The 26685-nt window shown below is 38.3% G+C and overlaps 2 protein-coding genes across 3 annotated transcripts in view; one reads left to right on the plus strand and one right to left on the minus strand.

Moving 5' to 3' along the window:
* Positions 1–271: 271 nt before the first annotated feature.
* On the minus strand, positions 272–26513 carry TRAM1 (translocation associated membrane protein 1). Its single transcript, XM_010997552.3, has 11 exons — positions 26382–26513; positions 19036–19099; positions 17445–17566; positions 17211–17327; positions 15764–15822; positions 14036–14120; positions 7818–7888; positions 7607–7711; positions 6662–6805; positions 6158–6318; positions 272–1846 (listed from the first exon to the last, which is right to left on the minus strand). The coding sequence occupies exons 1-11, from the start codon at positions 26502–26504 to the stop codon at positions 1773–1775; spliced, it is 1125 nt and encodes a 374-aa protein (XP_010995854.3). The 5' UTR covers positions 26505–26513; the 3' UTR covers positions 272–1772.
* Positions 26391–26685, plus strand: part of XKR9 (XK related 9) — a 238574-nt gene continuing 238279 nt past the window's right edge. The window contains exon 1 of one of the 2 annotated variants that reach the window (XR_010378480.1): positions 26391–26530. The gene's annotated coding sequence lies outside the window, so the exon portion shown is untranslated. The remainder of the gene's footprint in view (positions 26531–26685) is intronic. The other variant, XM_031441483.2, reaches the window with a different exon arrangement.

Consider the following 26685-nt stretch of genomic DNA (forward strand, 5'->3'; position numbering starts at 1 on the left):
CGAGGAATGACCAGTCTTGTAGTAAAAAAAAAAAACTAGATTTAAGTTTAACTTAAGAGTCCCTGGATTTATTTGGTTATGAACCATTTTTCTCCCTAGTTATCTTCATTAATACATGAAAGTAATCATCTTTTCCAGCAGAACACACTTTTGGGGAAAGGTTATTCTAAATGTCTATCAAGATTATACTGTTTAAACATGTATACATTTTAATGAGATTATATGCTAAAACAGCACGAACACTTGCTAACAACAAAGAAAACATCCAGGATAGCTTGTGAAAGTAAAAATTTTTATTCTGATTGACTTCTCAACGTATAGTTCAATATAATGCCAGTTTTTAATGGCAGAGATTTGGTTCCACTCAGACTCCATGATGCTACAGAGACCTACTACTTTTCCAGGAAAGTAGGTAAACAGCTGGAAACAGAAAGCACAACTTTCTAGCAGCATGGCAACTTATTAAACTGCAGACCTAGTAGGTCTGCAACTTTTATACTAAAAATGGCGCAAACATTAGCTGGTGACAGAAGTGGGAAGAGGGGAGCAAGATGTGAACATCAAAAGGAGTGATGTATGCCCTGTAAAGACAACAAAAACCCAAATAGAGCTACAAAGATTTTAAAGGATAATTATAGAAAAGGGAACCAAATACTTTACTCAAATGTTTTTTAGAGCCTTTCTGTAGAGATACAAATATATATATATATTTATCCAAAAATATGTTTTATACAGATAAATGTTTCTCAATTAAAGATGGGACCAAAGCTATAGTTATAACATAAAGTACTGTCTTTTCTAAGACTATTTATCCACATGAATTTTCAGTTTAAGGTTAGTGCATTAGATGTTTTCCAAATATATTTACCCAACATCCTTCTTATAGATATAAATAAAGTAGGCATTATTTTTTAAAGGGGTTTTCAGGTTAAACACTATTTTTCTAAGATGCTGTGCATATTGAACTTATGACAAGCCCCATTAAAGAATCATTATTAATAAAAGTATCAAAAAGGGCTATGTTCAGATTTTCTTCTTTATAGTAAATATTTAATTTTCTGATTTCCAGTTTACAAGTGTTGAAAATGCACAAGAAAGACTTTACTTCACAAATACTTTTATGTTAATATAAGATATTTTGATTCAATACATATGGTAATAAATCTCCACACGTCATAACCAAAGTATGCTTTTTTCCCTAAAAAAATGGGGATGTAACATTAACAACCACTATAAAATAAAGTACACAATTATTTTGGTGACTTTACAAATCTTTTTTCCCAGGTGTAAAGGCTACAAAAATTCCTAAAAATTAGAGAACACTGAAAACATATTAAAGTTTGACATCTGACTTTAAGTATTTCCATTTTGCCCTGAATGATAACTTAAAAAATATGACCTTGCTGGAACAGGCCATCTTGCTAATATAAAAAATTGGTGAGAGCAAGAAATTGTATTACTGATATGTAGAATTTTTGTAAATAGTTCTCTCTCCAAATCATTAGAAAAATGCTCTAAGATAAAAAACAAAATGAAATATGGTGGTGGTCCCTAAACTATTCTGAAGGCAGGTAGCTTCATCTAAGCTAAAATAATTTTTAGTAATTCATCCTCCCCTCAAATGCCTTAAAAAAAAATGCATGAAACAGTACAATAGCAAGAATCAAAGAGCACAAACTGTATTTTCAAGAACAGAAAAAGACCTCTAGGGTTGAAAGATACAGTAAAAAGCAGATTTCTTTGGGGACATTAATCAATTAGATTATAATTCATTATGAAGATTTCTCTTTTCTTTTACGGGGAGAGTCTGCTCCATTTGAAGTTACAGTTCCATTTACACCATTTTCTGAAAAGAGAAAAAATCAAGGTTAATTTCTTTGATAAATAAATGCAAGTAATAACATTTTTATACATAAAGGTACCTTCAGAAAAGAAAATATAAAATCCAATGTATACTCAGGGGGGTGGGTGTAAACTCAGTGGTAGAACGCATGCTTAGCATGAATGAGGTCCTGGGTTCAATCCCTCTGTCAGTAACTGAAAAAGCAAAACTCCTTCCACTGAGTCAGTAAAGATACAAAAGACTGAACAACACAAACTGACCTGACACCTGTCTATAGAACGTAATACTCAATGGACACAGAATATACAACCTTTTCAAGTCCAAATGGAACATTTACCAAAACTGAACACATGCTGAGTGAGCCATAATGAAAGTCTCAACAAACTTCAAAGAACTGAAATCATTCAGACTATGTTCTTTAACCAGAGTTGAATTAAGCTAGAAATCAGTAGCAAAAAGAAAACTAGAAAATGCCCAAGTATCTGTAAATTAAACAATGTACTTATACATAATCCATCGGTCAAAGGAGAAGTTACAACTGGAACTATAAAATATTTTGAACTGAACAATAATGAAAAAACATATCAAAACTTGTAAAATGAAGGTAAAGCATTGCTGAAAGGGAAGTTTGCCCTTAATTGCAGGTGATTCATGAGAAGGGATGAAAATCAATGATCCATCTCAACAAGGTAAACCACAAACAACAAAATAGCAAATTAAACTTAAAGAAAGGGAAATAAACAGAAATGACACAACAGAAAATCCGCAAAAGAAGCCAAATGTTGGTTCTTGGCTGATGGAAAAAAAAAAAAAAAAGAGAGAAAGGCATAAATTACTAACACAGGAAATGAAAAATGGAAATCACTGCTGCTCTACAGGTATTACTAAGGTAACAGGATAGTATGAATAATTTTACATCAATACACATTACAAATTTAGACAAAATGGATAAATTCCTTGAAAAACACAATTTACCAAAAGAGAGACAGTAATAAATAGAAAAATCTGAACAATCCTATCTCTATTAAAGAATGTGAATCTGTTTTTAAAAATCCCCCTCCTAAAAGACCAAAAAACTTCCCATAAAGAAGAGTCCAGGCTAGACAGTTTTACTGGTGAGTCCTTCCAAACATTATAAGAAATAATGCAGATCCTACACAAAGGACAAAACTGCCCAAAACTTTTTATAAAGCCAGCATAACTCTGATATCAAAACCTAACAAGGATATTCCAAAAAAAAAAAAAAAAAAAAAGGGCTAACCGTAGCCCAACCATTTACATGTACACAGATGCAAAAATTCTAAGAAAATATTAAAAAAAAAAAATCCTGCAAGAATGGTAAATTATCATCATCAACTTGGGTTGATGCCAGGAATATAAGATTGGACTTCCATTTGAACATCAATGCACCACCCAAAAATACGTATCAATATCCTTCATGAATATAGATGTAAAAATCCTCAACAAAATGCCAGCAAGCCAAATCAAGTAACATCTAAGATGATTATATATATGATCAAGTGAGGCTTATCCCAGGACTGCATTTTTGGCTTAACATCAATTAATACAATCCATGAAACCAATAGAATAAAGGACAAAAAACTATTTGATCATCTCAAAAGATGCAGAAAAAAGCAAGTGAAGAAACCTGACATTCTTTCTTGATAAAAATTACAAACAAACTAGCAATAGAAGGGAATTTTCTCAACCTGATAAAGCCCATTTAAGAAAAGCTCACAGGTAGCATCATACTTAATGGTGAAAGAGTAGATGCTTTCCTGCTAAGATCAGGAACAAGATGAGGATGTTTTTTTTCTGCTCTTGCTATTAGAAATTGTTCTGGAGGTTCTAGCCAGGGTAATTTGGCAAGAAAATGAAAGACATCCAGACTGGAAAGGAAAAAGTAGAACTATCTCTATTTGCAGATGACATGATTTTGTATACTGAAAATGCAAAGGAATCCACAAAAATACTATGAAATAACAAAATTAAAAATTATAAACCCTAATAAGTACAGCAATGTTGTAGGATACAAGATCAATATGCAAAAATCAACTGCATTTCTATACACTGGCAATGAATAATCCAAAAATGAAATTAAGACAATTTTAAGGGGGGAGGGTATAGTTCAATTCGTAGAGTGAATGTTTAGTATGCACAAGGTCCTGGATTCAACCCCCAGAACTTCCATTAAAAATAAATAAATAAACCTAATTACTTCTCCCCCAAATATATGTAAATATCCAATCACTGTGCTGTACACCTGAAATGAATATGCTGCATGCCAATTATACCTCAATAAAAATTAAAAAAGAAGATAATTCTATTTACAATAGCATTAAAAAGAATAAAATATTTAGGAATAAATTTAATAAAGAAGTCCAAGATTTTTACACTGTTAACTATAAAATTTAACTGACGAGATCATAGAAGACCCAAATAGACAGAAAGATTTCTATGTTAACAAACCCTAAGGCAATCTACAGATTCAAGATAATCCATATTAGAGCCCAGCTGGCTTTTTTGCAGGAATTGACAAACTGATCCTAAAATTCATATGGAAGTGCAAGGCATCCAGAATAATCAAAACATGAAAAAAAAAAAAAACCTAACGGGTAGACTCACATTTCCTGATTTCAAAACTTACTACAAAGGTACAGTAATCAAGACAAGGGCGTTAAGAATGGACATATCCATGAACAGAATAGAATGGAGAGTCCAGAAATAAATTCTTACTTTTATGATCTATTGACTTTCAACAAAACTCCCAAGACAATTCAATAAAGATTAGTCTTTCAGCAAATTGTGCTGGGACAACTGGGTATTAACATGCAAAACAATGAATGTAAAATGGTGTAGCCACTTTGGAAACAGTTTAGCAGTTCCCCCGAATGTTAAATATACAGTTATTGTATGACCCAGCAATTCCACTTCTAGCTATATATCCGAAAGAGCAAAAAATAGGTATTCAAACAAAAACTTGTACATGAATGTTAACAGCATCATTCAGAGTAGCCAAAAAGTGGAAACAACCCAAATGTTCATCAACTTATGCAGTCAAGTGCTCTACCCCTTAGCTATACCCCCATTCATCAACTTATGGCTAACCAAAACACAGTATATCATTCAGCCACAAAAAGGAATAAAGTATTGGTACATGCTACAACACATATGAACCTTAAAAACATGCTATGTGAAAGAAACAGCTGCAAAAAATCACATAATATATAACTCCACTGATATGAAATGTCCAGAAAAGGCCAAGCTATAGAGACAGAAAACAGATGAGTGGCTGCTAGGGCAGGGGACAGGAAAGGATGGGAAATAATTGTGAATGGGCATGTAGTTTCTTTCTGGGGTGATGAAAAAGGTCTGGAATTAGATGCATAACTTTGTGAATATACTTAACCACCACTGAAATGTACACTTTAAAGGGTGAACTTTATGGTATGTGAATTTTATTCCAAAAAAAGCAGTTATTAAAAAATATTACTGAGAGAAACAAAAGATAATCTAGGTAAATGGGAGGTCTTTATCATCTTCATGGGCTGAAATACTCAGTTCTTCCTCAACTGATCTATAGATTCAATGTAATTTCAATCTAATACCCCAGTGAAGCTCTTTTTCTGTGTGGAAATTGGCCAAGATGAACTAAAATTTCTATGAAGTGCAAAGGGTCAGGAGTTGCTGACCCAAGCCTGAATAAGGACAGGGCTGGAGGACATAAACCATCAGATATGAAGGCTTGTAAGGAGCAAACCAATGACAGACATTTTAACATGGCCCTCCTTGTGTTACAGCTCTGACTATTAACATTACAAGTTGAAAAAATTACTGCACTGTCAATGCATTTTTGATCAAAAGCCAGAAGGAGAAAAGACATCAGATGCAGACTCAAAAACGAAAGACCATTCAATCAGAAGTTATCACAAAAAGCTGTTCCACTTGGGACTAAATGGTAGATGAGAAGGGGCTGAAAAGAGGTTTTGTTTTTTAAATATGAGTAAGACAGTGCTTGAAAGCTCACTTTCCAGGTTAGTTATCCACTAAACCTACCCACGCACACGTCGGTCTACAGAGACTCAGAGTGATTAAGCGTGGAAAACCTGTGAGAGAAAACGTCAGGGGACAACCTTTAAGGGCGACAGCTGACCCCAGGGAACTACCAACTGCAGGATGGGGCAAGATGATTTTGTTTCTAATTTTGCTAAAAAGTAGAATAAATTTTCCTTCATTAAGACATGATTATAAATAGGATCCCATATTAAAAAAAGTTTTCCACTCCAGGTTTTCCCCTGCTGACTGAATACAAACCTGTTCCTTTTCTAGAAGACCTGCCTTTCGTCACTGTTGGTTTCTTCTTCACAGTTGGTGCCTGAAAAGTAGAATGTTCTCTCCATCTCCGAAGCTGAAAATTAATGAACTTCCACATCATGAATGCCTGGGTAATGCAAATGGAGGCCAGAACAGCAATTCTGGGAATATGAAGAAATAAACAGAAAATCAGAGTGCACCAAAACAATGCCACTGAATAAAGTAGTCTATCCTGCTTTTACAGTATTAACTCAGTGCTAAACTCCCACTCTGTTGACAAGATTATGTTAAATAAATAATCCCATGAATAATTAATCGCAGAAGTTAAATAAATGCTTTAGTACTTCCCCAATTTAGACATGGAATTGCAAAAGGTGTGAAATTAATTATTAAATGAATATCTTTCCTAACCCCCATCTTTATCCCTTTGTTTTTTCATATCATAAACTGTTAATACATACTACATAGTAGTGCAAAGTGGGAAAAAAGTTAAATTGACCATACCTAACAGCCAACACATTGAAGTTTCCAGTACTGAAATCCAGCTTCTGATTCTCTGCTCTTGCAAGGCCAAAGCCAACAGTGAGTACCGAAAGAATTAAAGTCAGAAGTCTTCCCAAAACAAACAGAACTGCCCACAGAGAAAATCTGTGAGAAAAATGTCATTAAGTCAGATTATAAAACTGCAAAGATAAAAGATTCTAGGAGCCAGTACATGTATATTAAAACAGCATTTCTTATTGTTCTGAAAAAAGGATTCTGAAATATAACATTTGGGAAATGCTTCATATTATCACATTCTTGGAGATATATAACATATCAGCACATGTAAGATTCTAGGAAGTCCAGTAAAGAAAGATTTTTTTGTTTAGCTGATCTCTTTTTTTGTGTAACACCGGTTAATGATCTTCAGAACTACTGGTATACAGAACAATTTTGGGAAATGCTGGATAAAACAGAACAAAAGCTATGCACACAATTCTCATGAGTCCTATTTTTGCTTCTTTTTTTTTTTTTTAAGGCTACACACTCTTTGTAAGTCCTACTGCTTCAATTTTGTTTTCAATTCAATCTTCTCATCAAAATATTTTAATATATTTAAGGCTGTATGATCTATTTCAATTTCTTCTGAAAATCCATTCTTCCCTACTATTCCTTCTCCAAAAGAAAACTGTGCACAAACAAGATGGAAAGTTATAACAGAAAAGTAAACCTCAAAAGCCCTCAAAATTACAAGTTCTAATAGAATATCTTTCTAGTTTAGAAAGACTATTTTAGAGAACAAAATACCAACTTCAATTGCTAAACAGTGTGATTTTATTTAAAGCTACCAACAGCTTATAAACCACTATGACTTCCCACGTCACGGACTTTGGCAATAACAAGGTCCTTGGCAACACAGGCACTGACTTTAATTACACAAGAAAACAGAATGGCTCAACAACTTACCCTTTCTGATACTTTTCATCACTAAAATAAAACAAGCGGGAAATGTGGAAAAGGAACTCAACAAAGTAGTGCAGCACCAAAAGAACAAGTCCTAGATGATTCAAGCTGTTAAAAGAGCACATTTACAATGAAAAGATTAATTATCAATTAAGACAGACTAACATACTATCTGCCCAGTCCATATTCCCATGCAGGAAAAATCCTAACTCACTTCAGAAGATAAGCTCCAGCAATGTGGAAGAGGTAAAGGCCAATGTAGACGAGCTGACGTGGAATATCTTCCTGCAAATGGAAAATTGCATAATAGATTAAAACACGATGGCACAGTCCTGCTCCGCAGGGGCTGGGTGGCAGTGAAAATGTACTCTCACAGCAGCAGGAGGCCCGCTGGCTACTCTGGCCTGCACCCTCCCCAGATGCTCACCCTAGCTGGCCACAGCTCTTTTAACCTCTCCTGGCTTCTGCTTTCTCATCTGCAAAACGTGAATAACACCTGGGTTTGCAGGTATTAGATGAACTCAAAATCCCTTGTAGGACTGAGGTCTGTAGTTCTTTTTATAATAAACATTAAATGATACAATATTAATAACCACGACCTTCTAATATGAAAATTGCTATGTTTATGCCAGCGGAGATGCTTTTGCTCACCTAAATCGTATTCAGTTTTTTTAGCTCACACTTTTAGCCCCTTTCATTGCCAATTAAATCATTAAAACTGAAGGTTAAAATTCATCTTCTCACTTAGGATGCCACCTAAGTGTATATTCTTTCTCTTCTTAACAATCCTGTAAGCTAAGGGTCCAGATTTTACTTTTGCTTCTCTTTTTCTCTTCCATAGTCCCCAGTGACCTGGTTATCTTAGAAGGTGGTTTTCAAAGATGTAAGTCAAGTGGATCACGAAATCAACTTTGGGGGGGGGTCACCCTAACATCTTTTAAAATATGAAATAGGATAAAAAATGTTAGAGTGCACATTGTATTGTTTCATGAAAATTTTACTCCATATTTCATACACACAATTAGGTAAAATTTAGTTTTTCACCTTGGGTTGTAGTCAAAAATGTCTGCAAAATATTAACAGTGCTAGGCCCAATAAACAACTTATAAAATGTCTGTACCTCTAATTTCTACTCTGTTTTGGCAATGCCTGGCATATATATATTATAAGGCTCTATGAGCCTGGTTGGTTATCCCATGTATTATGGATCTAATTAATATTATTTAAATGGCAGCTGATGTCGGCAGACTGAACGGACTGGAACCTATTTGTCTGGAACCTCATTAGACTCATCTCTGGCATATAGCACAGTTGAGCACACGCCTCTATTGGTCTTCCATTTTGCCCCCTACATCTCAGTAGAGAGTTATTTCACCAAATCTTGAGAAAGAACGGAGTTCACAAGTATAGTTCTGAAATTGAAATTTTTTTTTTTTACTAAGCATGGTACAAAGATCAAGTGCTAGAAAGGTGGAACACATGACAGTCGAACAGTACTAGAGTCCTGTACTTCGGACTCTTGGGGAAGACTCCCAAGGCATGGTACCAAGTTTACAGGGGTTCTTCCAACTGGGGTGAGAAACATCTCTGAAAATAGACTGTGTGAAGATCCACATAATTTTCAAGCTTCCAAAGAAATATTTCTCCTTAATAAAGGAGAGAGGGAGAAAGGTGTTGAGATAACATGCTGAAGTTCAACCACAAGGAAGCCTCTTAATTCTTTTATCGTTTAAGCCAGCTCAGTAGTGTTATAAAAGCAATGTGATATGCTATGGATATAGAGGTGCCACTATACATACACGGTATACGTGTTTCCCAAAGTGTGGTGTATATACCATTCACATCATACAACATGATTTTAGATCGTACACAACAAAACACTTCAATTTTCACTGTAATTATAAGTAAAACATTTTAAGTTTCAGCAAGGTGGCATGTCAGTGACTATGTATGGGAAATACTCTCATATTCCTTCAGGTGTGCTAATCAACGTTCCAAATTTCAGAGGGGAAAATAATACTGGGGGGGGGTGGTACTCAAAACTTATAATAGAAGCTTTTTAGTTTAATTGCTGAGTGAACACTAAACTCATTTCATTACATAAAAACTTGTGAAAGTCAATATAAAAAACTAATTTGCTGAAATAACTGCTGGAAAAATTATTTTACAGAAATGTAACTTAGGAGGATTAAAAAAAGTTAAAAAAAAAAGAAACACAAATAAGTTTTAAATATATGTCATTTAGCAGACAACATAAGCTACCTATCTTTTTTCCCTCTCACAAATCTAAAAACACTAAATTATAAATTACAGACTACATTTTGAAAAGTCATTCCGTTTCTTTTATTTTTTGTCCTTAAATCTCAACCTAACTGAGTCAAGGTTTTGCTTCCCATTAGTAACGAAAAGCCCAGAGCTTCCTCCCCAATGCAGGTTCAACTTGCATCTTACCCTGCTTCTGGTAGTCAACCAATTAAATCAATAATGGAGACTAAAATGTATCACAGCATCCATCTCCACAACCATCCAATGTCCAGCAAGAGCTCTGCCATAGTTTTGTCTTCAACTTTCATAAGTACAGAGAATCAAGAAACCTTTTTCTAAGTAACGTTCCCTTCAGCCTTATACAAACTGACCAGTGTCTCTAAAGCAATGTTTGCACACTCAAAACCTAACCGAGAAAAAGTAAACATAAAATGAGTGACAGAGATTAGTCCACCACAGGGAGTGGTGGAGAGTGTGGTGAACTGGAGAACATACACCCTAGGTTAACAGCACTTCATGTTATTCTAACAATTCAAAGGTAATGGGGGTGATGTAGCATGATTTTTAAAATGAGAAATGTAATCTAGATTTCATTTAGTAAATGGTTGCCTTTAGCAGCCCTGTTCTAGGCCAAACTCCTCTGACATTGTCTAACTCTCATGAGGTTAGCTCCACTGGTGGGGTTGCTTCCATGTCTGAGGCCAACAATAAAGACCTTGCCCAGCACCGCGGTCTCTGAGGCTCAAATGTCTCCACGAGGTGTGGGGATCGGGGACAGTAGATGAGGCTGGATGAAACACCAGTGCTCTTAGAGGCTGTTCCTGGGACCAGTTCACAGGCCAGGTTACAGATCTCAGTTAGGGAGTCAGCGCCACTCAAGGCCAGCTCACCACTGTTCTAGAATCTAGAGACTAGGTGAGTATAAAAGTGGCTGAGAGAAAGCTATTTTGGTTTTCATGACATTTTTGCACATCATGCCATGATTTTGTTATGTTAATAAACTTACTCTACCAGGAGCCAGAACCGAGGTTTTGCTTATTTGTTTGTTTAAAGATGAATAAACTTTTAAAATACTTGAACAGAAAAAATATATAATGAAAATGAGTTACTAGAAAAGCGTGGCCAAGCTCCTTAACACTAACAGTCAAATAGTTTATATAAGGATGATGTCATGCAGTGATGACTTAAAATTCTGATAGTCTCATTTTTCATGGAAAAATCTAAGAAACAGAGTACAAGTAAATCAAATTCTAAAATTATAAATAACCAGGTGACATTTTTATTCCAACATCTTTTTATTAAAAAGGTCAGCCATATGCTTTAGTTAATTTCTCTTTTTGTAAGAAAGTGTTTTTCTTAACTACTCTGTACTAAAAAACAAACTTTAAACTGAGTATCACATGTACGCCCAAACACAGGAAACCATCTCATATTTAAATCTTTTCAAAACTCTCACACTATATACTGATTATTACTATTTTTTCTATAAAGTGTTTTTTTTAAAACTTTTTTTTATTGAGTTACAGTCATTTTACAATGTTGTGTCAATATACCGATTATTTTGAACAACAACAACAAATACATGTTTGGGTAAGACACAGAGCCTGGAAACCTCAATCAGTGTCATTTCTAAATGGCTACTGAGGTCTAGTGGAGGAATCAAGACAGAAGCAATGATGTACTCTGGAAAGACTGAGATGATTCAAAAAGTAGCTTTAGTGATGAAGGACAGATATTAACAACAAAGCTGCACATGAAAAGTGTGAATATAACCCTCCTGCAGTAGGAGTGGGGAAAAAGCATTCTTCTACTTTAATACAATTTATATGATACGCAATTATATGTAGAGATAATTAAACTAAATAAACTGAATATCAGAAAGAAAACACTTGGCTATTTCATCCACACTTCCCTGAAACTTCATATATTCAGGTTGGCTAAGAAATTACATTTTGAATCCTTTCCTGGGCAAAAATAGAGATTGTTTATATTGAAGCATATGTATTACATGTAATTAAAATATTCTTCTTATAAGAAACTGAGTAACTTGTGACTAACACACCTCTTGAACCGCTACTAAGTGTTCCTTCATTTCTCTGTAGGATCGGATCAAAACAATCACTGCACCAGTTTTTTCCAGTAAAGAGTTCTTCCAAAAATAATTTTTATAAATTTTAAGAAACTGTTTAACACATATGCAGCTGTTACTTTAAAATTATGTTAATTACTTGCAACAGTTACTTTCAACTGTCATATGTAGGTGTTAAAAATAGTTTCAGTTAAGTTCTAAGTTATGCAAATTATTCCATAAAAATTAGATTGCATTTCTGGAGAAATGCCATCTGGCAGGAATTGATAAGAAATGAGCTTTGAAAACAAAAATGGACAATTATTTTTGAAATGTCCCTCTTTACTTACATGGTCAATGAACAAGATACAGACATATGAATTAATAATGAAACCTGGAGATATTGTATTATGCCTGTGAGTATAAAAGTACATGAAGAGTTTTAAACATTTGGGCCATGGTACTAAGACATCAAGGAACTGTGATGGTCTCAGCAGTGCCGTCCAACAGAATGCTCTGCAATGAGACACGTTCTCTATCTCTGATCCAAAATGGCAGACAGTGAAACCACATGTGGCGAATGAGTGCCTGCCATAGGGCTAGTGTGACCAAGAAAGTGTTTAATTAATTTAAATGTAGCTAGCGGCTACTATTTTGGACAGAGCCGCTGTAGGACATCCATGGCTCACATTAGGTGCTTACTGAATATGGACAGGTTACTGGAAATTGTGAGCCTAAGAATTTTATCTTATCTTAAGACAGTTCTAAGTCAAAGGTTTGAAGGCTCTTCATCCTAATTCTTACAATCAACCAGAAAACATCTTACTTTATACACGGACTTCATACTTTATACATGGAATTTGGTGGTGTTTTCTAATTGTAGCAGACAACATTCATGATGACACAGAACACAGAAAAATACAGACATGAAACAGTAGTAATCAAGAACCTATACTCATAAATTAACTATTTGCAGCACATATAGAAATAAGCGTTTGTGGCTTTTGAGAAGGCAGGAATAAACTAGTCACCGGAAGGGTGGTTACACTTCTATTTTGGAAACCTTCTCAAAGTAAGGGGATTAAAAAAAGTTTTAAAAGTGGAAAAATGTAAAACACACAGAACAGAGAGTATAATGAACCCCCATGTACCATCACTCAACTTCATGGTTAACTCATAACTAAAATTCTCTTATCCACAGCCCCACCTACAGATCATTTCACATATGGGGTTTTTTAAAGAATCTCCTCCACTCTCGAAGAGAATAAAAGCGCCTGATTAATTTATCAGAGGGAAAAGGTATTCCAGAAAAGAGAACTGATGCGTTGGAGGATGTCCATGTGAATGAGGCACAAGGAGAGGGAAAGGGGCACAGAAGGGAGAACACTTAGCGCACAGGTGAGCAGCTCTGTTGTGGTTTGAATCAGTAGGGAGCCAGTACAGGCTGGAGAGGAGAAAGAGTTGGAATGGAAGTAAAGTCCAACTCTGTGACACCAGGGAAGCCTGACTTCAGAAGCACCGAGGGCGAAACCACAAAGGAGACACCGCAGTGCTCAGCCGCTCACGGGCTGTTCAAACAAAACCAACATTTCCCCACTTGCTAAAACAAATAAACATTTCCCCCACCTATTTCAGGAAAAGCTTCACTGGTGAATATTTAACTATGGGTTACTTTTCTCAATACTGAATTTTTCTTCGGGACTTATATACAGTATCATAAGTTGTAGAATAATTTAATTAAGCCTTTTGGTCTCACTTGTGAAAATGATAAGAATATCAATAACATAAAACTAGTATCACATTTCAAAATTTGTTTAAATTTTAATTTAAATTACCGCTAATACAATTTTAAAGTGATCAATTAAATGTAAGATCTTTAAATGTAAGATGCCCCTCTAAGTTAAAATGACTAAAGGTTTCTCCAATAAAGACTTAAGGATGCTCAGTCTTTGTGGAAAGAGCGGTGGTGAGAGAATGATGGGGGAAGAGCTGAAGTGAGAGGGAGGTTAGAGACAGGAGGAAATGTTCAATTTTAGATTTCTCAAAAAAAAGGAAAGAAATGACAAGACAATTTTTGAAACTGTAAAATCTCCACTTACTTTTTTGGTTTTCTGGAAGTAGAGCTCAGGAAAAGCATGAAACCAGTATGCCAGCTGTGCTATGTAGAAAAACTTCATTTGAAATCTGCACAACACAAGAAAGTAAAAAATACCTTTTAAAGCATAATATTTTTTAAAGAATAAAGTAAAAACAAATACTGGAAGTCAAGATATACTAAGTAGCTACCTCTGTGTTATCATTTCAGGCCCCCTTAGATACCCTGTGCACTTTCAACCACACTCCAACGCCACTTCCCCCAGCGCCCCAGGGTCTCCCATCATCAGTCAGCTCCCCTGGATTAAACAGCACAAGTGAAGACGTTATCCGCAGAACCCTGCTAACATGCGAGCGAGCTGCAAGGAAACAGAGCCCCCCTCATCCAGTGAATTAACACTGACAAGTGTGCCGCGTGAGCTGCAGAGAACGTAAGGAACACGCCTCGAAGGAGTCGAGTCTCAGACCGCTAAGGCTTCATCAAAAGGGACGTGGGAAGGGCAGAAAGGCTGAAGGAAACATGAAGGTGCACAGGTTGTATAATCCGTATTTCAAACAGCCCCTGGCTTTTTTCTTAGGGAACTAGAGTAACTACCCGGCTGAGTCACTGAGAGCCCCGAATAAATGGAGGCAGCCCAGGATTCAAGAGAGGAGCTGGCCCAGGAGGCGCACCCGTCAGTCTAGAATCCCGTCTCCTCCCTACATTGCCCCCCTCTGCCCTCCCCCCCCCCCCGCTCTCTCTGCTCTCCCTCCCTCTCCTCCAAGGTCTAAAATAGAAAACATGAAGCCAATCTGAATAATCCCGGGGGGGGGGGCGGGGAGACGGGGAAGACACAATCCCACACAAAGGTGGTATCTGTATCCTATTCTACAACAGTTCACTGAATTAAGATGACGTTCAAGTTAGAGTGGCCCAGCAGAGTGGGTGATGTGCACGGCCGTGTTATTCCGCTCACGTGGCTTTGTCCGGCTCGCACACCATGGTGCGTGTACTGCGCACTGTCTCGGTGACGCGCACCTACAGCCTGGCCCGACAGAGCACGTGAAAAGGGAGAGTTCCCTTGCTGTCAAGGCCCCTACAGTCCTGGTGAGCGTGGGCACGACAGAAGACTTACATAAAGGAGACAATTACAGAACCACCAAGACAATGTATAGATAAAATATTATACACCAAAATGACACATTCGGGAAAGGAGAAGCCAATGTAGGCGAAAGTAGCAAGGACAACATGGACTAGCTGTACTGGAGCTGGGCTTGAAGAAGCAATCATTTAGCTGCCCATCTTTGCAACCCCTGAGCTTCTTAACAGCACTGAACAGAAGCCTGGGGGGGCTGGGAAAATAAAAAAGAAGCTATCCCTGCCCTCAAGCTAATAATGTAAGAGAATAAGAAACAGAAAGAGTAAGAAGAGACTGGGGCAAAGGAAAGGAGCAGAAAAATGTAGAAGACAGAGCGGTGAAGAGGAGAAAGGGTGAGGGAAGAGAAAGGGAAGACAGAGGACTCAACTAGAATTATGGTTAAAATCAGTTTTCTCAAGGTAACAGGTGTGTTGAAAAGACTATACATGTGAAAAAAGCACACAAGAATTTTTTTTCTTACAGTAATGGGACTGCCAAAGACATACCTATGATGTGACTGCCTAAGGTCCTAAAGAGAATAACCAGAACAAGTCCTGCTTACAAGTGACATGACCATGGTCCTTAACTGAGGAAAGCCTGCTAAAAACAACTTACGTCATCAGGTTGTGGGGATAAGCTCGCCACAAGATAGTTGGGTCTGAGATGTAGTTTTCCTGAGAAAGAAGATACAAAAATTAGCCTAACAAGCAGGCAAACTTCTTAGAAAATAAGACAGCATTTGTATTTCTTGCACATTTACAATTTTCCACATCAAGTTCCAAAGAGCCCACTGAAGTCACACTTTTTAGATGTTTTAGTTATTTTCAGTTCAGTTGAATTGCTGACTTTAGTGAAGTGAAAATCAGTATGAGTGACATGATGTCAAAGAAGACGTAATTCCTGGCTTTTGAAATTCTTTCAATCCAGCAGAGGAAAAAATACATGTATGCAAACAAACATACCACCACCAAAAAAAAGAGGAATGGTACTTAACTGAGGTACTTCAGCTACTAGAGGGATGAATTTTGTTGTGGGTAATCAGGGAAGGGGGAGTGGTTCAGAAGAGAGGCGGCACCCAACAGGAAACAAAAGATCAAGGAGCTGCCAAGTTTTACAGGATTATGTCCACTTTCTAACCAAATCTTTTTCTCAGATAAGCACATCTATTTAGTGAGAATTATTGTATATGCATATAAGAAAAATTTATCCTTAATATGTTCACACTGAAACATAACACGTTTATGTTTTTTTAAATGTACAAGATAGATTTTTTTACAGCAATACAGAAGTTTTTTAATGTATAATATAGATGTTAGCTGAACTTTACATGCATCTATAAAGTATTATTAAAGCAGCAGTTTAAAATGGAACAAGCACTGGATTGAAAGATTTGAGTTTTAGTCTATCTCCAGTCTTAAGTGTTGTACCCTGGAAAATTCACTTTGCTTATTTATTCATCTCTAATAGGTGATTAAAAAAAATTATGTGTCCTGATAAACTCAAAAATATGTAAACTCTGGGCTTCATCTAAACTTAAAGGATTGGTATTACTAATATTAAAGTAGACACTATCTTTTCCCTCAGTAGTCAGAATGATACACTTAAAAGGTTTAGACAGCTTTACTGGAAAAGTCAATCAGTATTTTAATTTCTCAGAAAATATCTGGACTGTTTTTAAAGAAGGAAATGACTGGAAACAGTACAACTTATGTAACCTAGTAAAAGTGTCACTGACGTCTTTCTGCTAATACAGATATCTGCAAATGACTACAAGATATGAAAACATTCAGATTGGCTAAAAATGAGTAAAGCTTTCTGAAACATTAAAGACAGTAGGCAATCTTTGGCATATAAAAACTAACTAAAAGAGAGGCTTACTGATGAAACTTGATTTATACTAGTTCAACTGAATTCCTAATCTTAGATTAAAACAGTACCAGAGGAAGGATTTTCTAAGGTTCATGGTTTGCTTATATAAGCATTAAAAATAGGACATCATTTTCTGTTCTGAGTATATAATAAAACACTTTGAGATGAAAATTTAACCACAGTACATACTTACAGATATTAGAATGAATGTGCCCCAAATACAAGAAAACAGGTAGAATGCACTAAGCTGACCAGATTCATTAAACTTGCTGTGTTTCGTTTTGGAGAAGTGCATTCGCCTGTTAATTTTCTAAAAATAAAAACAATTGTTAATAATTAAGATTATAAAATATATTTAATATATGACTATCATAGTACAGAGAGCTAGTATTTTGCAAAGTATAGACTTCCAAGATTGTATACTTACATCCAACACATACTCTTGAATTATGGCATGAATAATTATCGCCACTAGCATGTAGAAGAAAACTGTAGCCAAATCTTTGATACCATAGTAATAAAGGAACGCTGATTCAGTAGCTTGTTCTTCTGAAGGCCAAAAAGGACAGGACACACACACACACAAAAATATACATAAGATTATAAAAACAGCACTAAATACAACAGTTATGGAAACAAACAAGAAAAGACTAACCTAATAAATAAACTCTACAGAAACGTCATGGTAATTTGTTTTTGGACATCCTAAGTCTTAGAAGTGATGAAAATTGAGGAGACTATCTAGAAGTCAGATTATCTAAAGCTTCAGAAATTACTTACAAAGACTGGACACATGTTAGTTACAGTGTCAAAGACCAAAAAAACAGGGACAGGGGGCCACGCTCAGATCCTTGGGAAGACTGTAAAATTGATATTACCTCAGGGGTAGAGATTAGGTTATACAAGTTATACTTAACCCATTTGCTTGTCTTTTCAAAGAACCGTGGAAACTTCCTACTACTAGCTCTACATTCAAACTGGACACCACATTTACGATTCTGATGGAAAAGCTGACTTAACTTCTGCTTGACTTCATTTTGAACTCTAAGCAGTAGAGATAGAAGCAACTGCTACTTAAAATTGTTTTTAATCTTTAAAATTGCTAACATTTTTCAGAATATATCTTAATCAAATGCTTGTGAATTGATAAAAGAGCTTTATTCTTCTCTGGCATACTCAAATTTCAAGACAACTTTGTGGTTTTGAGTAATCTGATACCTGAGTTACTAAATCAAATATTTACAAAATGATATAACTGAACAAAACCCCAACTCAGTGTTGTATAATTATCTTACATTCTAAATAGACACTTGGGGCAAGTTTACTGCCTGAATATGTTAATATTTTGTTACCTGAATACCTCATCCCTCACCCATGCTAGTTAATTTTATTACTGTCTTCAACTACAATCAACTTCCCATAACAACTTGATTTTTACATAGTGTCATTTAGGAAAACTTTTTGAAATAAAACCTAAAAGTATAGTTTGGATGCTATTACCAGATAACTCCTAGAGCTCATTGATCAAAAAGACAGGTAGAATGGTCGAGCACAGTAAAAAAATGAAAATTAAATGGGCTTATTAAGATAGTTGTTATTACAGGTCCAAAACATAACCTATAGGTCAGAAAAACTGAACCTGAACACTGTGCCCTTAGAAACCTTGATTGAACAATGACACTTTAAACAAATATAAAATATCTATTCTTAGGATTTTTCTTATGAAAAGATCACAGGGAAGAGAAGGCTAAAAAAGGTTCATTGATGGAATTTCAAGCCCACTTACAAAAATATACAGTAAACATCAGACACATAAAAACTGATTTTCATACAATATATGGGGTGAAGTCAACCAAAAACATCAGATATTGCATTACAAAATTATCAAAATAATGTTCAGTCTCATCATGAATGAGATCTGTGAAAATAATGAAGAACCTAGTGTTCATGGAAATTTCCAGGTCTGTCCAACTGAATTTTTCTACTGAATTAGAAAATTCCAAAAGAAAACTACCCACCTGTTGCAGGGAGGGTAACATTGTACTGAAGAGTAACAAAAATTATAGAAGCTTTTGCTGTTACCTAGAAAGAAAAAAAAGATCAAGTTCATTTGTGACCTTCTCCCAAATAGCAAATTGGGGGGTGGGGGAACATTACAAGTTCTGTCCAAACATCTAAGTCCCTGTGGCACCACAACAGGCTTGACCGGACTTCTTTTTTTTTTTTTGACTGGACTTCTTGATCATCAAGGAGGTGAGCGTGGAAGTTAACATAATCCACCAGAGCATTCTACAGTTTGGATGAGACTGTAATTCACTCCTATCTTTAAGATTTCAAGAGATACTGTAGCTCCAGTAAACAGTGTTTTGATAAATAATGTTTCTCTACTCTAGATCTGTATATAGAACACAAAATTCTATTCAAGAAAAAATTTAAATGTAAATTAATGAAAGAAAAGGAAGCACAATTATCATGACAAAAATGGATCAAAGGCAGGATCTGTGGAGTGTTTGTGTTAATTTCCCACACACCTGGCATAGTTACATGGTCAATAAATATTTAAATGATCTGATTACTGGTAAAAGTAAAATGGTCAGAACAGAAAAATAGAACACTTACTTGATATTTACAGGTACCAGGCACTGTGCCACATAAGACAGGATAACAAAAATGAGTGACATAATCCCGATGACTAGAAACTTAAGTGTGGTCTGGACGATGGTAAACAAGCTGTTACAGACTGCAGTCAGTGCCAGTGAGAACGCAGGATAAACACTGCATTTTGTTGTTGTCTTTCCTGGGCTGAGGAATAAGGCAGGCTCTGGAAGGGCTTCTCAGGGCATGTGGTGCAGGAGCTGTCTCTTGTTGGAAAATACAAGTCCCCGAGGCTCATAAAGGGGGCTGGGGAGAGGCAGGAGAAACAGGAGGGCAAAGGTGGAGGAGAAGGAAACAGGGGGTCTGGCATGGGCGCGCAGCAGGAAGGGGTAGAAAGACCCAGCAAAGTTACCAAGTGCTAGACAGGGCCCAGCTTGCTGAGTTAGGTGGTTTACATTTTACTCTAGCATGACCAGTGTGAGGAGCTCTCTGGGAAGATGGCTGACGGGGGTAAGTCCCCTTGGATCTGGACTCCACACTGCAACCAGAATCATTGCCATTCCCACACTCACCCTCCCTCCACCCCTGCCCCGAAGGTCCCTCACTGGATTCCCATTCTTTCTAGGATAAGAACAAAATGTCAACATGGCCCACATCACATTCCATTGTCTGGCCCCTCCTCTTGGACTCCCTCCTCCCACCACAGCGCAGGGCAGTTCCGTCTACAGCACTGTGGGGAAACCTCTCTGCTTCAGATCTCAGTTCAACCTCACCTTTTCAAGGAAGCCTTCCCTGCCTCTTAGGGTAGGTCATTTCCTTTGCTAGATTACCTTAGGGATCTGTGTTCCTTTCTTACAAAACACACTCTCCTGGTGTGGTTACATTCATAACTGCTGTCTCACTCACTAGGAAGTAGGTTCCATAGTAGCTGGGGCCACGCCTGTCTCTGCTCACCTCTACATGCTGAGAGCCTAGCATGGCACATGGCACATATCAGGCAACTGATCAGTATCACTGAATAAACATTAGATAAAATATAACTTGGAATAAGGATGCAAGTCAAGTCTAAGGGCTCTGTGAGAGACCACGTGAAAGACAAGAGGCCTGAACTAAGCAGTGGCAGCTGGACAGATGGGGAACTTTTGAGGCAGAATAAGGCTTAGTAAGCAAGAGGGAAGAATCAAAGATTATGTACTGATGCTTCAACAAGTAGATGAAAAGCAATACTATTAGTAAAGGTGTGGAATACAGGAGAAACAGCAGGTTTAGGGGAAGGAGAAGAATGAGTTTTAGATAAATGCAGATTTCTGTGAGAGATACAGATGGAAAGACCAACAGGCAGGTAAGGCCCACACCGGGAACTCTGCAGGGAGACCAGAGTTAAAGATTTGGAAGTCTATTTACAAGAGCACAGAGTTGATGCTGTAGAAGTATATAAATCATCCACAGAGCGCATACAGGATCCGATGAGTAGGAAAACATCAGAACTGTGAAGAGAGCAGAGAAAAAGGTAGTGGCCAAAGAAGAAATAATCAAAGAGAGGCAGATTTAGAATAGAGCACGATGCCCCCAGAGCCAAAGAGGAAACATTTCAAAAAAGTGTGGTTAATAAAGTCAAAGTTTCAAAAGCGACGTTGGGAAAAGGCTGCCGCAGACCGGACAATTTAAGAAGTCATCAGTGGTCACAGCTCGAGTGATGTCAATGAAGGAGTGAGAGCAAAAGCCACATCACAGTGGACTGTGGAATACAAGAGGAACAAATGGTTCCCAGCGACAGGCGCCAGGTCCAGATTTATGTTGTTTTATGATGGGAGAGACTGAACTTGTGTGGGGGCAATCAGGAAACGAGCCAGGGCCAGGGAGGATTGAAACATATAAGGGTATAAAGGGATGGAAAGATCTGCAAGGGAATGAAATATAAGGCTAGAGCTAAAAGTTAATCTTGAGCAGTTTTCATCTTAGACCAGGCAGAAGGCAAAAATGATCAGACAGATAAGTTCAAAAGGCAAGGAAATGAAGACATTCACATCTGATGAACTATTACTTTCCCTGTGGGAAATAAAAAATGGAGTACCACTGTTAAGCATAGTTGGGGACTTGAATGATGAACATGTCTCTAGTTAGGGAAAGGAGCTGGCCAGGGAAAAGTAAAAAGATGCCTGGGTGTTACTGTTGTCTGAGGTTAGGGACCTTTGCTGTGTAATATTATCCATCAGCGTGAATGCACTACTTTCTCTGACAACACTTAACGATCCACAAATGGGGAGGCACAGAAAAGACAGATGGCAGGCTGGATCCATGGTTGGATATCTGCAGGCCAAACAGGGAGAAAGACCAAGAAGGGAAGGCAGCTGAGGGCCTGGGGAGTCTGGACTAGTAGTTAAAGTCTGCAGGACGAAAAGCAAAGCAACGAGGGGGCTAATATACTGGAGAAAAGGAAAGGGGACCAGGCACCGTAAAAGCCTGGACCGGGTGGAGCTGGCAAACGAGCAGCAGCAGCAGCAGGAGGGAGAGGAACAACATGCAGGTTGTAGCTGAGCTCTGCCCTGCTGGAATTCAGGATCTGGAAGCACGGCAGGCCTGTGAGATAAAGTCCAGGGCATGGCCACTACAGTCACTTTGCTGAGGTAGATACAGAAAGGTCACTTGACTGAAAAAGGCCAGTAAGGCTTTTCTGTATCACACTTTGGGTCATTCACATGTATGAATTAGAGGAGAATGATGACATGAGTTTCTAGGGTAACACTGCTTTCATGTGACTATTTTTAATAAAGTTGACTGATTACTAAATTTCATTTTTTAATATCTTTGTTTAGGCTTCATAAACATACACACACTCCACATCCCTGTTTCTAGTTCAGAACATGAACTCACCACTACCATTGCTAAAAAACCTTTTTAAGTTTCCTTTACAATTGACAAGTGTAATTCTTCAAAGATAAATTTAATATCAAATTCCCAAAGCAACAAAAATTAGATTATCCTTTTATGCTAGGCTTCCAAATAAAATTAAAATTTGGCTTCCAGCTAGTTTAGCATGTGACATTAAGTAGAATAAAAGGAAAAATAAACTACATACCCCCAAAAGTTAATAGAAAAATTAAGCCAGTAATCATGCTCTTAGTAATTTCTAGGCCTCCTAAGCTTCATACCCCAGCCAGCATTGTTTTAGCTAAACTAATATTACAGTTAAACAATAGTAAGACAAATTAGCTTGGAATAATATATGCTACAGAAATATATAATGCCCTCAAAAGTAAACATAACTGAACTTTTGACCGTTTTGGACATTTAAAGCACTGCTTTCCACTTAGTAAGAAAGAATGAGACTTATTCAGATACACATTAAGTAGGTTATCACAAACTTTAAAAAATTATCTAATTCTGCATTCCTGACATACAATATCAGGAATACCAAAATATTTCTTGTGTGGTTACCTGTTGGGGCTTGGTATCTTTTCTTGTCATACAGAGATGTTAACTGTTTTGTACTTGTTAGCGGAAGGTGTGACTACTACACTGATTGGGTGCCCGAAAGACAAAGGCAATTTCTAAATAGCAAATCCCACTTCCCCATCAGCTTATATAAAATTAAGTTCTCAAAACAAAAAAGAAAAGAAAAGAAAATGTGTTGGCATTAAGACAAGTCAGGCTTAAAAATAAAACAAGCCTTCAAGACTGTTCTGTGATAGTTTAACTGTAAAGGTCCCCCAAATCTCGCATGGCACAAACAATCCGGACTTCTGAGTATCTGGAAAGTAACTCCGATCCAGAAGAAAATACTCCTCGTGGAAACCCCTAACTCCTCTTCTGTATCCTCACTTTCAGAATGTTTCTCAAGTATCCTTCTATCTTTTGTCTGTTAAAATTTCCTAACCGGAATATGAAGCCATTAATTACATACCCTGATCTGCATTATGTGGACAGATACTGACTCTACTAAAAACATGATTTCAACTTTCACAGCAATTTTTGGTAACATGAAGTCCCCTGGAAATTAAACTCTTACGTTTCCTCAAAACAAACTACTGCTTTATCCGCCTGATCAGTATATATAATCTCTTTAGTGTCCAACTGTTGGACCCTTCTCTCACATAAAAATGCTGTCTTCTATTTTCCAACTTTGATAAACACCTAAGGAATAATGAGCCACCATTTATGGCACGCCTCCTGTAAGCCAAACTCTGAACTAGGCCTTATACATATTAGTTTAATTCTCAGAGTAATTTGATGAGCCCCATTTTACAGAAAAGGAAACAAGTTCTGGGAAGTCAAATGACATGCCCAAGGTCACGCAGTCCGCAAGCGGCAGAGCCGTGAAGTCCCTTTAGCTTCAGCGTCTGTACTGACTCATTTTGGCTAGTAGTGCAGTATCTATTACTGCTTTGTCAATTCCACCATAGACACTCTGACATTTCCTCAATATACTTACACAAAAGGCCTAACAGTTCTGCTGCAAAAACATCAGCTTCTCTATTATTCTAGCACAGACACTGGCATTCTATAGTTACATTAATATTGATATTCAGCAGCAATTAGCTTAAAGGTCAAGCAGCAAAACTAAGCTAGTGAAATTTTTCCCACCTTTTGAAAACACACTTTCAAATCCTAAAACTTCAATGTACGGTGAGAAAAATGCAGTACAACTGCACAAACTTCCTTCTGTATACTACTTTAACATTCTTTTTTGAACTGACTTTAAAAATTTCTGTTCAGATCTTGGTTGTATCTATTTCAAATTATAAATTTTATAGATGTACATAAAGGTACACAGATGTACACAAACATCCACTCCTTGCTAACAAATCATTGACATGTGGGGCAAGGTACAGGGAGGTGGTGAACTTCCCTAGAAATGTGGTAAGAGAACATGAAATAGTTTACATAGAAGCAAAGTTATGACATTTCTAAGTGTCAGCATTTCTGATTTATATTCCATTTCATACAAAGCACTACAAAATACCTTGCAGGGAATATTACTCCTAAATTATGTCTTTAAAGGTAGGAATTCCTACCATGTGGAGACAGGTTATGACAAGTTTTACAAAATTGTCCAAAATATTGCATATACACGAGTATTACTTATATCAAAGCAGAAAGTATACCTAAATGTAAAATTTGGAAGGTGAGTACAAATGTTAGGCAGTGCATTTTTAGTATCACATACATTCATATAGTACTTTATAAACCATGAGATGCTATCACACCATATTATCTGATTTTTGCAACAATGTCTGTGAGAACAGCACAGGTGGTGGTATTTCCTTACACAGCGCAGAAAAACTGGGGTTTGGCTTTGGGTGGTTCAGTAAGTAAGAAGCACAGGCCCAGCCTAAAGCGAAGTATGTGACATATGTTAGTTTCCTTCTACCTTCCCTTTCAGGATGCCTACTACCTCCTTAGCAGTGTACTAAGAGAACACTATTAAGAATTAAAAACATCTACATCTAGATTCAGAAAAGCCCGTTTGAAGAGAAGCAAAAATACGTTAAAAAAAATTAGATTACTTAATAACATTTAAAACCCACATAGGCTCTATTTTAGAAAATTATTCATTGTTTTGGCCACTGGCAACCTCATTCCACCAGATTTTCTCAAGAATTCTTAACGTCACTCACTAAACAAATATTTTGCAAGCACCTCCTTTATGCCAGGCACTAGTCTAGGCGCTGGAAATAGATTAAGAAAACCCAAAACTTTCTGCCCTCACTGACATTGCATCTCAGGAGTAGGGCAGACAATAATCAAGTAAGATAATTAGTATATTTGATGGGGTACAGGAGCTACAGAGAAAAATTTAAAACGGAAAAATTAGGAATGGGCGTGTGTATTGGGGAGCGAGGGAAAGAAAGCCGTGGGATGTTACACGTTCACCTTGCAAAGTTTATTACCCACATTCAACAGCTGTTAACCAAGTCATCACAATACTCGTTCTGTGGGAGGAGAATTTACACACTCCTGACATTTTCATCCTCTCCTACTTCAAGAAACGAAAAGGAAATTATTCGACTTCACGGTACTGCTGTTCAGAACCTGGATTTATGTATCAGATTTTGTTTCTTTAAGGAAAAAGCAAGTGTAAGAGCAAAAAGTTCGGCCACTGGTAACAATACCAGTTTGGGAGACAGGAGTTAAGACAATCGGGTGCGCTTCGGAGCGCAGATCCCGCGGCGATCACTCGCTGCCCCGCGGCCACCGCCCATCCAGGGGGCAGCGGGCGCCCGGCTCCGTCGGTTTCACGCCAGACTCCGTGCCATTGGGCCCCCGCACCCGGCACCAAGCGCTCTCCCGCCCCGCGGCCTGGCCAGCTGGACGCGCCGGGCCGCCGGCGCCGGCCATTCCGCAGCCCGCCCACCGCCCGCGGCCAGCTCGGCACGCAGGGGCCGCCCCCGCCGCCCGCCGGCCCCTCGCCGGCTGCCACGTAACCCTTCGCGGGAACCAGGAACTGCGCGGTGCGGCGCGGCGCGGCGCGGCGCGGCCGGCGGGAGGGGGGGGCGGCGGCGGCGGCAGCGGCAGGGGAGGCGCGCGCTGCAGCCGAGGGGGCGACGCGCTGGCCCCGGCCCCGGCCGCAGCCGGCGGGAGGCTAGCGGCGGCCAGGCCCCCGGGGCTCCGCAGCCCCAGCAGGCGCGGGCCAGGTAGGCCCGCTCCCCGGGGCCGGCACGTCCCCCCGGCCCGGGTTCCCCGCGGTACGGGGCCGACCCGCTGAGCTGGCAGCCCGGGCCCAGGAGGAGGCGGTGAGGTGGGCGGTTGGGGCGCGGGCCGGTCTCACCTCGAACATGAGCCCCAGCAAGAAGACCATCGCCACACAGGAGACGATGTCCGCGTGATTCTGCAGGATGAATTCGTGGCTCAGGACCGGGGGGCTCTTGGTGCTCTTCTTGCGAATCGCCATGGTGAATCCGCCGCCCGTGCCTGCAGGTACTCCGCCCCGGCTCCGCTCTTCCCAGCTGCTCACTAACTCGCCTTCGCCGCCGCCGCCGCCTCCCACTAGCTGCTCCTCACAGCCCCGCCGCTGCCGCTCGCTGGGGCTTCACTTCCCATCCCACAGCCAGTACGCAGCCGCCGGGGCCGCC

The sequence above is a fragment of the Camelus dromedarius genome, chromosome 30 (assembly GCF_036321535.1).
Source record: "Camelus dromedarius isolate mCamDro1 chromosome 30, mCamDro1.pat, whole genome shotgun sequence".
In the NCBI taxonomy this organism is placed as follows: domain Eukaryota; kingdom Metazoa; phylum Chordata; class Mammalia; order Artiodactyla; family Camelidae; genus Camelus; species Camelus dromedarius.

Excerpts from the sequence above, each read along its gene's own strand:
- TRAM1 (XM_010997552.3), bottom strand. The coding sequence starts at position 26,504 with ATGGCGATTCGCAAGAAGAGCACCAAGAGCCCCCCGGTCCTGAGCCAC. Across the intron at positions 14,121-15,763 it reads TATCCCCACAACCTGATGAC|ATTTCAAATGAAGTTTTTCT; the intron begins GTAAGTTGTTTT and ends TGTGTTGTGCAG. Across the intron at positions 7,712-7,817 it reads GCTGGAGCTTATCTTCTGAA|CTTGAATCATCTAGGACTTG; the intron begins GTGAGTTAGGAT and ends CTCTTTTAACAG.